Source organism: Lolium perenne, chromosome 3 (genome assembly GCF_019359855.2).
Source record: "Lolium perenne isolate Kyuss_39 chromosome 3, Kyuss_2.0, whole genome shotgun sequence".
Taxonomy (NCBI): Eukaryota; Viridiplantae; Streptophyta; class Magnoliopsida; order Poales; family Poaceae; genus Lolium; species Lolium perenne.
Window position 1 is genome coordinate 236,845,695 of NC_067246.2, and position 19,874 is coordinate 236,865,568.

General features: G+C 48.5%; 1 protein-coding gene across 1 annotated transcript; it reads right to left on the reverse strand.

Moving 5' to 3' along the window:
• Positions 1-6,277: 6,277 nt before the first annotated feature.
• LOC127343937 (gibberellin 2-beta-dioxygenase 3) lies at positions 6,278-8,423 on the reverse strand. Its single transcript, XM_051370155.2, has 2 exons — positions 7,614-8,423; positions 6,278-6,983 (listed from the first exon to the last, which is right to left on the reverse strand). The coding sequence occupies exons 1-2, from the start codon at positions 8,355-8,357 to the stop codon at positions 6,735-6,737; spliced, it is 993 nt and encodes a 330-aa protein (XP_051226115.1). The 5' UTR covers positions 8,358-8,423; the 3' UTR covers positions 6,278-6,734.
• Positions 8,424-19,874: the final 11,451 nt, after the last annotated feature.

The window sequence follows — 19,874 nt, forward strand, 5'->3', positions numbered from 1 at the left end:
GTGAACTTTACAAAAACTGATGGTTGGGTTCGGATGCGATACCATTCCAATTTGAAAGTACCCCCACAATACCCAACATGGGTAAGGGCTTAACTAGAAATTTATGTGCTTTAGTATGGGTTCCCTCTGAACAAGCGTCATAGGGGTTATGCCGAGGCTGCCTCCATTGAAATGTGAAATGATGTGAAATGACGTGAAATGAGGTGAATGTCCTACCCAAGCCCTGTGCAGTTCCCAGGCTGACGGTTTGTCTTCACTGGGAGGCCAACCTCATGGGGAGAGGTGCCTATACTAGGGTATGTAAGTGAAAGGTTATGGTTGGTAGTCCGCACACGGAGTGTGATAAATTAGGGCCAGTTAACCCTGACGGATTACTACAAATATTGTGGCAAAAGTGTGCGACCTCTGCAGAGTGTAAAACTATTCGAATAGCCGTGTCCACGGTTATGGACGGTTGGAAAGGCCATACTGTTCCGTCATCAGACCATTTTCAAAAATGTGACATATGACTTGTGACTTGAACTTGAAAGGTGAATGGTGACTTTGACTTGAATCACAACAGAGTTGTGGGAATGACACTAATGTTCCCACTTGAGTCAGTTAGGCAAATGAAGAGTCTTTTATTACTAAAGTGCTTATGAAATAAAACTGGCTTTATTCAAATGAACCTAGAGCTTAGAACTCTCTCACTAAAAGTGTTAGTACTTACATTAGTATTAGTTTGCGAGTACTTTAAAGTACTCATGGCTTTGTCCCTGGCTATTCAAATGGTCAGACTATGAAGAGGAGAACCAGTACCAGGAAGATGGACAGCAGGACGTCTACGATAACTAGGACCACTCCTGACGTTAAAAGTTGCCTGTGGAACAGATGGACCACGACCGCTACTTCGCTTCCGCTTTGTGTTTTGTAATTGGATCTCTAGATCCACTATGTTGTAAGACTGGATCATGTGATCCTCTATTTGTAAGACGATTATGGTATGTAATGAATGATGTGGTGTGATATCAATCTATTATGTCTCGCAAAAACAATATTCCTGGGATTGCGATGAATGGCATAATAGGCATATGGACTTAAAAATCCGGGTGTTGTCACTCTCTCTAGTCCGGCATGCATATGGTTCCTTTTGATGATGAAGTTTGCTAAGTTTGGACTATTGGCAAAGGTGTTCGGGCTATCGTCGCCAGAGAGGTTTGGATGCTGCCTATGTTGATTGATGCCATGTCTGTGTACGTGTTTGGTGTGTTTGTTCATGTTGCCTTGTAGCTCTTTGTGAACAGGTTAGAAAAAAATCTTGGTTTTCTTATTACCAGGAGATTTTTAGAAAAAAAATGTGAAGCATGCGTTTGGCGAGCTCCAAAGCTCATTTTTTCCAGGGAATTTTATTATTTGCCCCTCTTTATTTAGTACCTCTATGAATTTCCCTTCTTTACTTTGGTCTTATTTTTTTGCCCCTCTTTTTTCGTCACTCTATCATTTGCCCCTTGACTGACCAGTCCCACACACAATGACCAGAACACCCCGGTACACGTTTGACTTGGATAGATCGAGATCCACTCGTTCTCCAGAACAGAGGAGCCATGACGGCGGCCGATCCAACCAGCTGGGGGCTAAGGATTTCGAGGGGGGCGGGGTACACAGAGAAGCTGGAGCCCATGATACGGCGGGGCAATGTCGTCGGAGACCGTGCCGGAAATGCCCGGGTCGGCAGAGAAGGTCGGTGACATCCATGGCAGCAAGAGGCAACGATGCTGGAACCGGAGCACGCGGGATCGCGCGGCAGTGTGGAGGACGTCCGCGAGGAGGTAGAGCAGGGCGGCGACACGGCTTGGCGGTGCGATGTGAGGACACGCGCGGCGGCGACGGTGGTTCGCGTGGTGTCGGGGCGCGCACGATGGCTGCAGCGCTGGCTTGCGTGGCCATTTGCATGCACGACGGCGGCGGCGCTGGCATGCGTGGCAGCGGGGCGCGCAGGCCTGCGAAGCGGCGACGGCGTGCAGCCGAAGGCGACCGCTGGCGAGGATGGTGGCGGCGATGGGGTCGGAGGGAGGCACCGCATCAAGCCAGAGGCACTTTTGTCTGGCTGTTCTTTCCTAAATCATTAAAACAAAAGAAAATAACTCAAAAGGGCAAATGATAGAGTGGCAAAGAAAACAGGGGCAAAAAAAAAAGATCAAAGTAAATAAGGGCAATTCATAGAGGTTCCAAGTAAAGAGGGGCAAATAATAAAATTCCCCTTTTTCCATGGATTGAGGAGGAGGACCCATCTTGCTTAGGTAGGCGGTGTTGAAGGCCAGTGCTACAGGGAAGCTCCGCCCTCAGCGACAACAATCCAACACCGACAAAAGTGTGAAGCCACGACGCGGGCACATGAGGACAATAGCAAAAACGATGGCGAGGCTGGCCTGGCGTGCCTCCGACCAACAGCGAGTAGGCAAACCAAAAAAGAAATATGAGTTCAGTTTTGAGAAAAGCTGGATTAAAGAAGAAGATTTCCTTGTGAGAGTGGACAGAGCCTGGCAACAAAGAGTTAGAGCTACTAATAGCCTAGATAAGTTGCAGAAGAAGTTAAAAAATGTTAAGAACTGTTTGAAAGGGTGGGGACATAATCTGGGAGGAAATTATAAAAAAAGAAAAGAAGAGATTTCTCTTTTTTTAACTGAGTTGGAAATGAATGAAGAAGTCTTTCCCTTATCTCACTCTGACAGTCAGAGGAGGGCTGAGCTGCAGCAAGAGTTGCTTGATATTCTTGATAAAGAGGAATGTTTTTGGAGACAGAGGTCCAGAGACAATTGGCTGCTACAGGGTGATTGTAATACTGCTTACTTTCATAGAATTGCAAATGGTTGCAAGAGAAAAACTACTATTTTCTCTTTGAAAGATGAAGATTCTGTGATACAAGGGGATGAGGATTTACTCCAACATGCTACAGAGTTCTACAAAATGCTTTTTGGTCCAGTTGATGACAAAGGTGTGAGGTTAAGGGAAGATGTTTGGAGCAGAGATGAAAAACTGGATGATAATGACAGAGAACTCTTGGACAAGAAGTTTACTATGGAAGAAGTAAAAAATGTTGTTGACCAAATGGAAAAAAATAAAGCTGCAGGTCCTGATGGGATTCCTATTGAATTCTATCAAGTTTGCTGGGAGATTATTAAAAATGATATCGTGGCTGTTTTTGATGATATTTTTTATCATAGAATTGACCTGGCCAGAATCAATTATGGCATCATTACTTTGATTCCGAAAGGAGTGGAGGCCGATAGGATACAGAAATTCAGACCTATTTGCCTGCTACAAGTGCTTTTTAAGATTTTTACCAAAACTTTGACTGTCAGAGTTGCTCCAGTCATGGATAAGCTGCTAGCTCAATGTCAAACGGCTTTCATTAAGGGGAGATACATCACTGATGGAGTAATGTTGCTGCAAGAGGTTCTGAGGGAAAGTAAATTCAGAAAACAGCTGTGCATAGTTTTGAAAATTGACTTTGAAAAGGCCAATGACAAAGTTAATTGGGAATTTCTGTTTGACTGCTGCTCCCAGAAAGGTTTTAGTGAAAACTGGATGGTTTGGATAAAGACTGTGGTGACCAATGGTACTTTGAGTGTGAAAGTTAATGATAAAATTGGTCCTTATTTTCCTAGTCATAAAGGTGTGAGACAAGGTGACCCTTTTGCCCCTTTTCTGTTCAACATGGCTGCAAACAGTTTGTCTAAAATGGTTTCCCTAGCACAGCAAAATGGTCTCATCACAGGGTTAGCAAGTAATCTGGTGGAGAATGGGATAGCAATCCTCCAATATGCTGATGACACTATCCTCCTCATCCAAGACAGTGAAGAACAGGCTGTGAATCTGAAACTTATCCTGTATATTTTTGAATCAATGTCTGGACTGAAGATTAATTTTGAAAAGAGTGAGGTTATGATGATCTTGGAAGATGAAGTAAAGGCTCATAATTTTGCTTCCTTGTTTAACTGTCAGCAGGGGTGTTGGCCTATAAAATATTTAGGCACGGTGAAGAACAGGCTGTGAATCTGAAACTTATCCTGTATATTTTTGAATCAATGTCTGGACTGAAGATTAATTTTGAAAAGAGTGAGGTTATGATGATCTTGGAAGATGAAGTAAAGGCTCATAATTTTGCTTCCTTGTTTAACTGTCAGCAGGGGTGTTGGCCTATAAAATATTTAGGCACACCTGTGAGTGCCAAGAGACCATCTGTTGCTGAAATGAGTTTCCTGGGGGAAAAACAAAGAAAAAAATGGGTGGCTGGATGGGAAATACAATGTCTATTGGTGGGAGAGTGATTAAGATTGATGCATGCCTTTCTAGCATTGCTGTTTACCAGATGTCCATGAGATTGCTTCACAAAACTAACATTGAACAAATGGACAAACCAATAAGAACTTTCTTCTGGGCTGGCAGTGCAGAAAAAAAGAAGTATCACTTTGTGAAGTGGAAGTGGATCTGTAAACCCAAGGAGAAAGGAGGTTTGGGTATTAAAAATCTCCACAAGTTCAATATTAGTCTGATGTGTAAATGGTGGTGGAAGCTGGAGCATGGCTCAGGGCCTTGGCAAAAAATCATGAAAACAAAGTATATGACACATGGTGGTGTTTTTTATACAAAAAAAAGGTCTGGAGATTCTCCTCTTTGGAGTGATATGTTACAGGTCAAACAGATATACTTATCTGGCAGAAGGATGAATGTGGGGAATGGAAGAGATACAAGTTTCTGGTGTGACTCTTGGTGTGATCAGATGCCATTAAAGGAAAGATTTCCTGATATCTATGATATCTGCAATGAACAAGAGGTGACTGTGGCAGAGGCAGCTGCAATGAACTGGAGTTTCTCTTTCAGGAGGTGGATGACCCCTGATCTTGCATGGCAAATCCATAGTTTGCAGCAAATCATGTCTCAAACTATTCTTTCTGATGAACAGGATAGAGCTGTCTGGAAATGGACAAAAAGTGGTAATTTCTCTGTTAAATCGGTTTACAAACACCTCTGTGGTGCTAGTCGAGATAGATCCTTTAAACATCTCTGGAAGAGTAGAATCCCTCTGAAAATCAAAATTTGGCTGTGGATGATCTGGCATAATGCCATTGCTACAAAAGACAATCTACTGAAGAGGAACTGGCAGGGAGGAGCCACCTGTCAATTCTGTGCTTGTGATGAATCCATCTCTCATCTCTTCTTCTTGTGTCCCGCGGCGAAATTTGTGTGGAGTGCTGTGGGGAAGCTAATTGGTGCCCCTTCTAGACCAGGATCCTTCACACAATTTTTTTGGTGGCTTCCACAATTTTTGCCAGCAAGCAGAAACACGCAGATTGCGGGGTTAGCTGCTATTTGCTGGGCCATTTGGAAACTTAGGAATCGTGCCTGCTTCGAGCATAAGCTGATCAATAGTCCTGTGGAGCTAATCAGCTATTCCACTGTTTTCATGAAATATTGGGCAGGGTTGCATGGGGAGAAAGATGCCGATGATCTACGGGAGGGCGCTGATGGGTTGCTACGTCTTGCTAGTGCCTCCAACCCTCAGGCTGTGGCGTCTCAAGTTGGTGCTCGACGGAGGCAATCTCCTCTTCGGATCAAGGATACAAGCTTGGACGATGGCGTTGACGACATGGACCTGGGAGGACAAGACTGACGTTCCCTGCTGTGATCTTGGATCCAACGTCTATATCTCGCTTTTGTTTGCTGTTGGTTTGGTGCCTTGGGCAAAAACTTATCATATTCCTGTTTGTTTTGTCGTTAGCATTAGGCGGCGGCTGTAAGTGTGGGATGTTTTTCTGTTTTGTGGTTTCACGCCTGGACGTGCTTCGATGTTTCGTTATCCATGGGTAATGAAATCCGGCCATGATTGGTCGTTTGGAAAAAACAGCGAGTAGGCTTGTTAGGTTTTAGCTAAAACTTAGTTGGTTTTCATTGAACTTTAAACATATAAACAAAATTTGGATGAGATTTTAATTTAGGTCGAATTTAAAACTTTTTATTTTAGGACTCTGATGGACAGAGATACCGCAAAAAACGCCGACCCTTGCGGCGCCCCCATTCAGTCTGTTTGGCGTGCGTGGGCGCCTATGAAATTTTGTAAGAATTAAGACTGCCAACGATGAACTGCTGCAAAGGCACAATTCGATTTATACACTAGAAGAAAGAGACCTGACCTAAGAAAAGAGACATCTGGCGCGTTGAAACTGCGCGCTAGCTACCGAAGAGTGCGTGCGCATGAGTCTGCTGCTCGAAAGAGAAAGTTTGGATCATTTGCTGCTCAGTAAACAGAAGGTCCCCATACACACATAACTACGTTCGGATACCACAATTACACATTGTTAAAGGAAAAGAAATATCAAAGCCTTGATTGTTATCGTGTGCTATACTATAGTAGTAGCGGTATTTGGCTATCATTATCATTAACTAGGAGTTAACTTAACTGTTCACCATTGGTCCAGCATTCCCAGATAGGAAAGGAGTCCACCTCGCCAAACATGCCAGAGGCAAATGTTTTAGCCACTAGGAGCACACACACGCACACACGCACACACGCACACAAAAAAAGATCTAGCTAGCTTAGCTTTCCCTCCCAGCTGTACATGTCCTGAAATTATCCTCGTCTTCTTCCTTTTGCTCTCTTTTCTTTCTTTCTTTGTTTCTTTAGGAGCTTCATCCTCTTGTTTAGCTAGCTGGCTGGGCTGTTAAGGCTGTTCCTTGACCACCGGACCGGGCTGTCATGCCTGGTGCTTGTGAAAGTGGGCCAGCCTGTTGTCACCGAGCCTTGATTTGTAGGCAGCCTTCTTGTACTCGCTCCACGTGAAGTCCTTGTACAGGCTCTGCTCTCCCTCGCCCAGCAGCTGCGGCAATGGCGCGATCCTCTGCGCCAACGACGGCCCTCCGAAGTAGATCATGGAGACCCTGGACTTGAGGCTGTTGGCCACCACCCTGTGCTTCACGCTCTTGAACCTCCCGTTGGTCAGCACCTGATTAACACACAAGCTGTACATCAGATCAAGATAAATATCAATCCAGGTGGGTGCAGAGCACTGTGTTGTCTTGGCATGGTGATGTAGGTAGATGCCAATATGCCATGCATCCATCACGCCAAGTTCATGAGCCTAACTGATCATACAGCGGCGTGGGCGTGTTGGTGTGGCGGATATGCGATTGGCGGCGGTTATTGGGGAGTCCCTCTGTGGTTATCCACCAAGGGCAAACGCCCCTGCTCCTGTTCATGCCGTGCAAACCGTACCAACACTCAAATAACAATCATTTGGTAGTTGAGGGTGATTAGTGATGAGATGTGGCACTAGTTCGTTTTTTAGTGATGATTTGAACTGAACGTAGGCTGTGAATTGACAGGGCCGGCCTCCATCGGCTTCAGCTGTGATCTCACGATGGAGCTCCCAGTTGACTTGCGCACTAGCTCCAGTTTAATCGCATCCACAGAATTTTAGCATGGCTTATTGTGATGCGATATTTTGTTGCAGAGAGAGTAATAAAGGAGAAAAGTACATGTGCAAGTAGTAGCGAGACGGAAAGAAAAATCTAACTAGCGCGTGCAGGAGCGAAAAGGCGTCACGTGTCATAGCCAGGAACAAGCATATACGCACCTGCAGGGAGTCGCCGACGTTGACGAAGAGCGCGTCGCGGTCGGACGGCACGGAGACCCAGCGCCCGTCGTCCTGGAGCGCGACCTGCAGGCCGGAGGTGCCGTTGGAGCGCAGCAGCGAGAGGAGCTGCGGGTCGGTGTGCGCGCCGAAGCCGGTGGCGCTGTGGCCGAGGCCCTGCAGCGCGGTGCATGGCGGGTAGTGGTTCACCCGGAACACCTGGTCGCTGCCCTGCGCCGCCACCATGGCGCTCAGGGCGTCCAGGGGCGCAATGCCCAGCCCCTCCGCCATCGCCTCCAGCACCCGCGCCGCCACCTTGCGCACCGCCGCGATGTACTCGTTCAGCGCCGCCCGAAAGGCCGCGCGGGAAGGGACGGGGCATGCGGCGGAGAGGGAGGCGTCGTCGACGGCGAGGAGGAGGTACTCGAGCCACCCGACGTCGCCGTTGAGCCCGATGCGCTTGCTGCCGTACCCGAACGGGTAGGCCGGCCCGGCCCGGTCCTTGTCGGCCTGGGGCTGCGCGAAGAAGCGCACGGCCTCGGCCTCGACCCGCTCCATGGCGTCCAGGGCCACGCCGTGGCCGACGAGCTTGAAGAAGCCGAAGCGTGAGCACGCGTCCGCGATGGCCCTGGGCGCGCCGGGGCTGGAGAGGTCCACGACCGGCATGCCCGCGAAGTAGTCCCCCGGGTCCGGGGAACGGAGGAGCGGGATTTGGTCGACGGCTGGCGTGCTCGCGAGAACCACCATGGTTGATGCTGCTAGCTAGTGCTGCGAAATACGATACGCGCGATCGAGAGGAGAGTATAGGAGCAGTGGAGCAGAGACGCTGTGGAAACAGAGGTGCGCGGGAGAAACAGGGGAGGTGTACACTTGTACTGCAGGCTAGCAAGCGCGAGTGCATGTGGGGGAAGAAGTGTGGCGTATATATAGAGCTGGCCGGGGGCATCAGCAGCTACCGGTGGATGGAGCGAGAGCGGCTGGCTGGCTGGGCGGTGGGGGTGGGGGCAGGGCCAAGTGAGAGTGGGGAAAGGCGGAGTTGAGGAGAGATGAATCGGGAGGTTGATAGGGTTGGGTTCGCTCTATGTTTCATCGCATCGGGGCTTGCAGATGGTTGGGCGAATGCCCCGTTTCATGTCGCGAGCTCCTCTTTTGGAGCAGCTTGGGCGCATCCGTAGTAGCCTGTGTGGTGGCAATGGAGCCAGGCCGTCGTGGCGGGGTCGGGACGTGTGCCAATGCCATCCACCGGTGCCTACGTACGGCTCTCACTCGGCTCATATGGATCGCTCGGGCGCGCGCAATGCAGTATTTTCTGTATTTGCTATATATACTACCTCACGAGAAAAAACGTGATTTACTCTAATCTTTGGGACGCGGTAGATGACTGGCATACAGAGATCACTCCAAACATTCTAGAATGTGATCTAACATGTGATTTGGCACATGTAAGAAGACTGACGAGCTTCGCGGAGCACCCGGCAATCGGAAGAACTTCTACTCCTATGGGATGATGATTCCCTCGACCAAGTCCAAAGTTTCAATGAGACCGTACAAAGCTTTGGAATAAACCCACTACTATTCTCGAACCTTGCCAAATCATTTATCTCACAACCTAAAGCACGCGAGAAAGAAGTCGAGAAAATGGTGGAGAGGTCTTTTGTCAAATAACAAAGTCATGTTGCGCACGGCCTTGCTTTCTCATTCTTCGCTTTAATTTGGACCAAGACAATATGCAACTTTTCTTCGTTGAGAGGGATCTTTAGGCACGCTTGGAAAGGAAGGTTATTGCAATGGGAGTGGTTGTGAGGCCTAGAAAGAAACAATGTGCTCGCATTGCTAACATATAAAGAAGGGTGATTCCAATACCAAATTCTTCCACCTAAGGGTAAATGCTAGGAGAAGAAGATAAATCACATCTAACACCTCAAACACAATCAAGGGTTGGGCCCCAATGATGGTGCTAAAAGAAAGGGTGCAATCCATAACCACTTCCAAGCGGTGATCGGTTGTGAGGGGTCTAGGAAGCAAGATTTCAATTAGAATGAGCTCCATTTCAAGGACCCAGCCTTGCATGAGCTTGGGGAGCCTATAACCAAAGAAGTGCAATAAAATGCCTCTAAGGCGCACGGTCAGGATGGTTTGACCGGGGCCTTTTTCAAAAAATGTTGGGACATTATAAAAACCGATGTGATGCAGGTGGTGCACCAATTTCAGAATCTTCATGCTGCCAAGTTACGTTGGATAAACTCCGCAAACACTGCCCTTTTGCCTAAGAAGGATGGCACGGAGCGTATCTCAGATTATACGCCTATTGGTCTAATTCATGATATTGTCAAAATCACTGCCAATGTGCTCTTTCTTCAAGAACCCACAACAACTTTCTCTATGTGAAGAACCTTGCGAAGATATTCATTTGTGCCATTTGACTTTGGACTTCATCATCATTCTTCTTTTTCTCAGACTCATATGCTAAGAATCTGGATTTCATCTCCTTAACCGAAAGGTTAGAATCTTCATCCAGACCCTCGAATAGTTTATCCATCTCACTATTAAGGTTGTAAAGCCCTTAAAAAGAGTCCAGGCTCTGATACCAATTGAAATTTTAGAGATGAAAAACCTATAGGGGGGTTGAATAGGTTTCTACAAATTTTAATTTTTTTCTTTGCAATATTAGGCTTAGCGGAATATAAAGGTGAGCCTAATGCAAACTAGGTGAGGCACCCTATATGATGATACAAGTAACTCGAGCACGAAGGCTCTCACAGGAAAATATATTACAAGTAAGAGTTCGGTTAGAAATAACCAATAGCACGCGAAGACGAAGGTTTATTCCTGTGTTCCCTTCTTTTGCAAGAAGGTACGTCACGTTTGGAGAGGTGGGGTTCCCACGAAGGATTCCCCAACGCCACGAAGGCTCACCTTCTTCTCCTGAGCCTATCCCACGAAGGAATACCTCTTCTCACTTCTGGTAGACATTGAGGTAGCCTCCAAACCTTCACAATCTTATCAGAAGCAAATCCACAACCCGGATGCTTCCGGACCTCTTTTGCCCACATAGGGTTTCCAAGAAATCCTAGAGAGCAAGTATCTCGGTGAATACAAGGGGGGACAAGATTTGGCTCGGTGAAACTATAGATCAGGGCCTCCTCTATCTTTTCCCCGGAGGGATTCGAGTTTGGATGGAGGAGGAAGGAGATCCGAGACTTTTGGTGTTTCTATCAATGGAGTATGAGAGAGAGAGAGCTCAAGAACAGTTTGTAATATAGTTCCTAAGTGTTCTGAGGTAGGTGAAGGGGTATTTATATGGTCACTTGAAATCCATCTGTTGCAACTTGTCCAGCTCAGCAAGTCTTCGAGGAGCCCGGTCAACCGGGCCTAGGGCCGGTCCATCCGGCGCAGGGGCCGGTCAGACCGGGCCACAGACCGGACCGTCCGGTCCAAACCGGACCTGGCATCGGGTCGTGACCGGGATGAGTCGGGGACATACAAAACATGTCCCCGGTTGTCACCGGAGCAGGAGCCGGTCCGCGCCGGGGCATCCGGTCCACAGGCCGGTCCAACCGAGCGTGGGGCCGGACCAGTCCGGTCCAAACTGGACCTCGGGCCGGGCCAGCACCGGACGAAGCTGAAAACCTTACTGGATAGTGTCCGGTTGGCACCGATCAAGGGGCCGGTCGGCGCCGGGCTAGCCGGTGACGCGGCCGGTCCAACCGGACCCGCAGCCGGCCGAGGATGAACAACCCTTCTTCATTTTTGTCGAAGTGGGGGTTCTCCCTTTACCTTCTTGTTCAATTGATACACCATTATGCCTATTTGGCTAATACCTGGGAATAATCTTATAGACATGTATTAGTCCAATTACTCTAGCAACAGTGTCATTGATACCAAAATAATGGACAAGGGTAAAATACCCTTACAATCTCTCCCTTTTTGTTATACGATGATAAACCGAGCTAGAGTCACATATAAATATTATGATAAGCTTAAACCTTGATTCCATATAAGATATTAAGACAGCTCCCCCATAATGTGTGCATTTGAAGAGTTTGCGTTTCAATGCAAAGTGCACCATTTGTTATACATGAGAGGCTCCCCCAATATCTTTAGGAAACAAGCATGGTATGGACAGGTATATATCAAGATATAAGCATAAAGCATAATCATCCTAACACAGAGATTAAACATACAATAACTTGTCCATACATGAATTATTCAAAGTAGCATATGGTTCCGGAAATGAAAGCAAGCAAGTAGCACAAGCCAAATAAGAAGCAAATAAAGGTATCAAGCATGGCTTGTGCAACACCCAAGGAACCCAGTGATCCTAGACTCTACTCTCTTCTCCCCCTTTGGCATCGGAACACCAAAAAGGCGAAGAAAAAAGTAGGGATGCTAGCGCTCCCATCAATAGAACTGTGTCCCGGAGGGTTGAGAGTCGTCATCACCATCCTCATCATCATATTCTTCATAATCTTCATACTCTTCATCATCATCATCGCCATTTCCAGCAGCCTCAGGAGCATGAGCAGATCTAGTGCTAGGAGGAGGAACACCACCATGAGAAAATAGGGAGAGATCAAAGTTCTGGAGCATCTCATCATCAATGGGAGGCATCTCCCAAGTTGGTGCAACCACAGGCTCCATCTCAGGTCCAGGTGGAGGAACAGGATGGTTTCTTACAGCCATGAACTCATTTTGGTGCCTCCTAGTATCCTGGTTCAGGGCAAGGCTTTGATGAGAAACATCATTGGTATTCCTGCACATCTGTCATAGGCTAGCCAAGAAGCGAGAGACACCCCAATTGGGACGCATAGAATATCTGGAGCTAGCTGCAGGGTCATGCCTTTCCTTGGACCGATGCTCAGAAGGCATCATAGATGGGACTTCCGGTTTATCTCCCTGTTGAGGAATCTTGAACGGTTCCATCCTGATCAGTTGATCTTTCTTGTTGTTGGGAGAAGGCACAACTGTATTGATGAGCTGCTGAACATGCTGAGCATAGTTTGGAGTCATACGGTTGCGAATAGAGCGCCTCAGCTCACAGTAGAGAAAGTCACAGCCATCAATCGTCCTAATGTTTTCAGGACGACAATAGTGCATGAGGTTAAGATGGTAGGCTCGGCATTCACTTGAGTGTCTTGACCTGCTGACTAGACTCTCACGGAATATCTTGGCAAGCACCAAATAAGAGTAGTACATTCCGAAGATAGTGGGAGGAGCAGTTGTAGGCTCTGGATGATAGCAGAAAGCAATGTCCCCATGAGTGAATTGGTCCTGTGAGTGAATCTGAAAGCCATGAGCACGGCCACTACCAAATTCCATGGCTTCACAGAAGTCAAGATAGTTGCAAGTGTACTTCTATGTTCCAGTCATCCAAGTCATAGTGCCAGCAGTATCACCATGAAAGAAAACAATGCAGTGGAATTGACGGACAAGGATTGGGAAATATAACCCAACTCCCTTTGTATTACCAGGCTTCAGGCACACAAGATCAAGCAGCCCCATCTTCTCCAAGGTATCAACCACAAAGTGGTACTTAGTGGCTTGGTGCATGGTAAATAATTCCTTGTTGATGGCCTTGGGCTGCACAATGACACCATTCTTCATACAATCTGAGGAGTTGTAGAAATCATCCCATATGCTCAACTGAGTGTTGGTCCAGAATTCCCTATCTCCACGAAGGTAGGTTCTTTCCTTGAACCGATAGAGATTCTTCTCTCTGAGTCTTGTCCATTCAGCAAGATGTACTGTGCCCATATTGTATGTTGGCACTTTCTCAACAAGATCATCATCTGGAACTGCCTGTTTGCCTTTCCTTTTCTTGCCTTTTGTCTTGGTCCTACCTCCTGCAGAACCACCTGGTGCACTGCTTTGAGATGCTCTCCTAGGCATACGAGTGCTAGTTCGGCACCCGGGGGCCTCTCATTCCTGCCCCTCTTGGCAACAGCAGCACGTGTGTCATCACCAGAATCTCCTGTGAAAGAGCAAATAAAGCGAGAATAGCAGTGGGATAAGTATACATGTCATCAGAAATAAGGAGGCCAAAGAGTATAACAAATGTACAAGTGTTTTAACGAAGTTGCCCGTAAAACTGGGCGAACCAGCGCATCGGCCGGTACAGCTGGGCGTGAGACCGGACTGGCCGGTCGATCGGGCGACACGCCGGTCCGGCCGGTGTGAGGGCCGGTTGACCGGGCCTATGTTATTCCGGAACCATCATTAGAACCTCCCTTTATGTGGACAACGCGGTGATTTTTTAATCCTATCAACGAGGATACTCGCAGCTTGGCAAAGATCGTTGAGAGTTTTGGGGAGGTCACCGGTTTATGCATAAACTTCTAAAAGATTTTCATTGTCTCTGTTCGATGTGGTGAAATTTGACCTTAATGACATCCCGGCTACGAGAGCCTCCTTTCCCTTGAAATATCTTGGGCTCCCATTCTCGATTTGAAAACCCAAATAGGTCCATCTTCCAACGCCTAGTGGACAAATGTGCCGGGAAGCTTCCTCGGTGGAATGGAAATACGTCAACATGGTTGGTTGCATGGCCCTTGTAAAATATGTGTAACTTCCCAATCCACCTACTACCTAATCACTCTCGTTGTTCCTCGGGGTACCTTAAAGTTCATCAATAATATTGAGAAGGCCTTCCTTTGATCGGCCAAGGATACCACCATCAGAGCCAAATGTAAAGTGTATTGGGAGATGGTGTGACTTACATAAAAAAAACTCGGCGGTTTAGAGTCATGGATGTGGATAAGTTCGCCACGGACCTTCATCTCCTACAAGGTCACCACAAAAATTTGGGTGGGCTGTAGAAAGCCGAACATCTTCTATGCCGCCACCTCCAAAAGCGAGGTTGGCCAGGCTTTGGCTCTATCTTCTCCCACATGCACAAGACATTGTGGAAGCCATGTGCTTCTCCTAAGGAAAAATAATAATCCTTTGCTTGGCTCGTTACGCAAATAGAATTTAGACCATAGACCGTCTCCTAAAGCGAGGTTGGTCAATCTGTGGCTTGTGTCCTCATTGTAAGCAAACGATTGTAATCAGTTTGCCACTTTTTTTTATCATTTATCGTTGCACCGCCCGCTTTTGGAACTATATAAGAGATTGGATGGGCATCCTGATGGGAGCGGCGATTTGCTCCCGGGGGCATTTGCTCCCGGTTTTTTCGAAAAATCAGAATAAATCGAAAACTTATCGAAAAATTCCGAAAAAAAGGCATGCACGTACCTGACCATGGCACGCACCACCGTGTAAAATTTCATTGCAGAATGTCATCGTATGCGCCATGAACAAAAATGATAAATTTCTGACATGAAATGAGATCCAAAAATTTGAATCTCATATCTGGAAATTTGTCATTTTTGCCCAGGACGCGTACGATGACATTTCGCAGCGAAATTTCACAAGGTGGTGCGTGCTATGGCCAGGTACGTGCATGATTTTTTCGGAATTTTTTGAAAATTTTTGAAAAACAAAATTTGCTCCCAAAAATCCGGGAGCAAATGCTCCCGGGAGCCAAGACGAATTTCCGCATCCTGATGTTCAACCAAACCTTCGGGTGACATAGAGTGAATGCAACACGGGTCTTACACAACAAAAGATGATTCCATCACTAGTTGTCTTAGGAAAAATAAATAAGAGGGAGGTAACTACGAGGGCCAAATGCTTGAGTAAAAGGATACCAGGAGAGTAATCTCTTTTATATTTTCTTTATGTCCGGGACTATCTTGTCCAAATACTTTTCCGTAATTAATAGATTTTGAAAAATAAATTTGCCCGTTTCAGAAAGAAAAAAAGACTGACGAGCCGGTCCTCAGCAAGATATTCTTGGCAAATAAGCCGGTGACGTTGCTTATTGACGAGTCAGAATGGCACTTTTCTGGGGCCTTTTACGTGTACCAACGCGATTCACTCCCTGATGTATGTCGTTGCTACCGGCTCGCTCCATTTGGCAAATGACATCTCTGGACGGCGATGGAGTGAGATGGCGGGAGACTAGACGGTTCACACGATACGCGCTCCATTACATCATGTATGTATAGATCACTTTTTTTCCTACAAAAATATCGTAATGTTTGATGCTTCACGCGGTGCGCGTTAGTTCAGCGTCGTTTATTCCCTTCTAGATCCCTATGGATAAACGATAGTCACTCGATCTGTGCGAGGCGATGAAATTTTTCACATGTAGACGCGTTCAACAGAAGTACGTAGTAGTTACCGGTCAATAATCGACAATTGTAACTTCGGCAAGGCATCTCCTAGTAATTTTCGGTCCATCTGGTCTGCATAGGGTGGTGGCATTGGTAACTAGGAAGCCGTGCTGACTCGCCGAGGGGATGAACATTGCGAGGATTTCCAGTCAATAATCGAGGCCAGTCACGGGGCAGCCTATAGCCATCTTCTAATCTCACACTCTCGCATACTCCGTTGAATCGTGCGGCGCATCGAAAGCACAGACGGCCGGATGGATAACGAGCGGCGCCGCGCGCGCACGTCCGCCCGACATTGCGCCTCCCGTGGGTGCTTCGACCTGATAAACAAGTCACGGCTTAGTAATATGGTCAATGGATGGTACCGAGCTTTCCCATGTTTGCAGATCAGCTTTCTGAACCAAAGTGTGCCAGATGTAGATAAAATATGAGTATGTTGGGTTGATAAGTTCACATTCGCTACTACGTCTGCGCCTATCTCGCATTATTGTATAATCCGATGTACACCTGCCATGACTGCATGCACGCACATGTTGCGCAACGACCAGACATTCGACGCGAGATAGTCCTGACCTGCCTTGTGCCTTCATTGCAGATTCCGGCGGTACGTAGATCAAGGAAACCTGTCGTTGACCATGTTCAATCTCTCATGTCTAGATCCATCTGACTGAACACATGAGCACACAATTCTCGGAACAAGCTTTCGTTGCGCTAGTAGTAGCAACCACACCGATATAATATTTAAAAAAATGATAGAGCAACAACCACAACATGTCTAAAAAGTAAAAAAGAAAAGAAATAAAGGCAATGGCGAAGCGATGACACCGATGACCCCCATCCAATGCTCCGTCCATCTTAACCGACCACCCTCCAAGCGCTCGAAAGAGCCCCGTGCCAAGCAGCCCTTCGAGAAGGGATGCACCGCCAACACGGCGTTGGTGCACGACTAGGATTTCCCCCGTCACGAAGAATACAGTGGACAAGGGACTCACATGGCGGCACCGTGTTAGGGTCAGCCTAGCTGACAAGGATTTCTCCCGCCCTGTCCACAAAAAACCTTGGCGCAAAGGGGGCTCCACCACCTATCTTCACCGCCCACCAGCATGTGCCACCACGATCTTACAGTCACCATCATCGGTCGCTTCGAGACACTGACATGCGACCTAAAGGACAGAAGCATGCAACAGCGCCGGGACGAACAACAGTAGCCTCGCAGCCGCGGGAGGGACCACCTCCATCACCGAGAGGCATTCATCGGTCGGATAGAGCAGTGGGGGCACACTAGGCCCTGGCTAGCCTGACCAAACCCAGGTAGTCATGTAAAGCCTTGGCCTCCCTACTGCAATAAGCAGGCCGCAATGCTGTCGCCGCCATCCTAGAATCGTCGTCGCCACCACCTCTAGGCCGCCCCACAGTTGCAGCAGCGCTCGGCCCGGTCAAGCTCATTTGGATCCCGGGATGCCTGACCATGGCCTAGCCGGTGGCTGGCGGTCAATGCCGTGGAACCCCGCCGAGGAGCATCGCCGCCTTCAGCACTTCCTAGCCACGCTGAATCAAGGCCTTCCAAAACGCATCGCAGTCCAAGAAGGGGGAGGCCCCAACCGGCTCTCTAGGTCGCGCGTAGGGAATGGTCGCCGCCGTCGGCATCCCATCGAGGGAGGGGAAGGGGGGCGTAAGGGGCAGGGTTGGAAGTTTTTGTTTTCTTCTTCTACTTCTAAGAGCATCCCCACTCGTTGGCGCTCCCCACGCCCAAATCCGGCGAAATTTTCGTCCGGATTGGATGAAGATTTGGCGTGGGGAGCGCCGAAGTTCCAGCCGTCCCCCCGGCAGGAAACCCCCAACCTCGACCATTTGACATATTTCAAACAAATTCAACATAAAATTTAACAAGTTCGGCAAACAAGAGGACGAAAATTGCTGAAACAAATTCGGCGATAACAGTACAATGTTTAACAAGTGCTGAAACAAATGAAGCACACAAATTTCACAATTTTTCAAACAAATTAAGACAGACTAGTTGGCGTCGGCGTTGGCGTTGCCTCGGAGCCTCCATATGTGCTCCACCAGATCATCTTGCAGGTGGTGCATTGTAGAGTCTCGAATCTCCTGGCGCATAGCAATGAAGGCGGCCCATGATGGAGGCACCTGGTGATTAGGCTGTGCAAGAGGACCCTCTCTCTCATATGGTGCTTCTTGCTCAGCCAGAGGAACCGGATGCTTTCGCTCATCTTCAATAATCATGTTGTGTAGGCACACACAGCAGTTCATCACCTCCCACATCTGATCTTTGGACCAAGTCATAGCGGGGAACCGGACGACAGCAAATCTCTGCTGTAGGACACCAAATGCTCGCTCGACGTCTTTTCGGCAAGCTTCTTGTTTCTTGACAAACTCGCAAAGTTTGGGGGTGCTAGGGTTGGAGATCGTCTTCACAAATGTTGCCCACTTTGGATAGATACCGTCTGCAAGGTAGTATCCTTTGTTGTAGTGCCGACCATTGATCACATAGTCCACCGGGGGAGCATGACCCTCAACAAGCTTGGAAAAGACCGGGGAGCAGTTTAGGACGTTGATGTCATTGTTGGATCCAGGCATACCAAAGAAAGAGTGCCAAATCCAAAGATCATGGGTAGCCACTGCTTCAAGTATCACAGTGCAGCCTTTTTTGTGACCCTTGTACATTCCCTGCCACGCAAACGGACAGCTTCTTCCATTGCCAATGCATGCGATCAATGCTTCCAAGCATCCCTGGAAAACCTCTAGCTTCATTTGTTGCAAGGATCCTCCGAGTGTCTTCGACAGTGGGTGATCTCAAGTAATAGTCCCCGAACATCGCTATGACGGCCCTGCAGAACCGGTAGAAACAATCAAGGGCGGTGGACTCCGCCATCCGCAGATAGTCTTCTGGTGTATCACCGGGAGCTCCATACGCCAACATCCTCATAGCCACCGTGCACTTCGCAAAGTGACGAAAATCCAACCAAACCAAAGTGCAATCCGCCTTGCATCTGAAGTAGGGATCAAAGTGGCGGATGGCATACACAATTTGCAGAAATAGCTTTCTGCTCATCCTGAAACGACGCCGGAAAACAGTCTCACCGTGCAATGGATTGTCGGCGAAGTAGTCGGCGTACAACATGCAGTAGCCCTCCATTCGCTGTCTCGGCTTGCACTTCCGGCGACCTCGTGCCGACCCACCACGCCGACGAGTTGCCAGTCCGGCGTACATGCTTGCCAAGCAACCAAGGATCATCATGTGCTCGTCGTCTTGGGCGGCTGCTGCCATCTCTTCTTGCATAAGCTCGACGAACATCTGCTCCTCCTCTTCGTCCGAGTCCATGGCCGGCGAGGCAAATGGACGAACACCTGACGGGCGTGGTCGAGGCAACCCGAGCCGCGAGCGACGACGAGCAAGCAGGCCGGAAAACAGGCCGGCGGAAGAGCAGCCAGATAGGCCGTCGTCCAAACACGGCGGAATATAGGCAGGTGGGGAAGGAGTGGCGGCGCAATCTGGGCAACAAGCCGGCGGGGTGGTGCCGGCGGCGAGAGAGATACGAGGGGTGGGGGAGATTTTGAGCGACGTGGCGGTGGGGTTCGTGCGTCGAGTCACCGACAGATCGGGCCCTTCCCCGCTTTTCACTCGTCCGGAGTCCCCGAGCGCTCCCCGGGGGGGCGGGGGGGGGGGGGGGGCGTGGGATCGCCGGATGAATTTAGGCCCAAATCCGGACGAAAACGAGGAACCGGGGGCGCGACTGGACCGAATTAGGCCGTCCGGATGGAAAAAACGCTCGCCGGGGGCCTCCTCGGGGGGACGAGTGGAGATGCTCTAACCTCGGGGGAGCTCTGAGCTATGCTTGCAAGGCAGAAACTGCTGTGTGTACGTGGAGGAGCTCATGTTTTCTGACTCGACAGTCAGCCGGTATGAGTAGTATGAGGACCACACTCTCTTGGTTTTTGACTCGGCTACATCGGTGCTACTTGTGGAGCACGTAAGCTACTCTGCGGAACGTGCATCCAGCATCGTGCTCGGGGTCCGAGAAAAGCAAGC

What these genes read in the sequence shown, in the direction of transcription:
- LOC127343937 (XM_051370155.2), bottom strand. Translation starts at nt 8,357, where the DNA reads ATGGTGGTTCTCGCGAGCACGCCAGCCGTCGACCAAATCCCGCTCCTC. An exon ending in ACGTCGGCGACTCCCTGCAG is followed by an intron (nt 6,984 to 7,613) that starts GTGCGTATATGC and finishes TGTGTTAATCAG; the next exon opens with GTGCTGACCAACGGGAGGTT.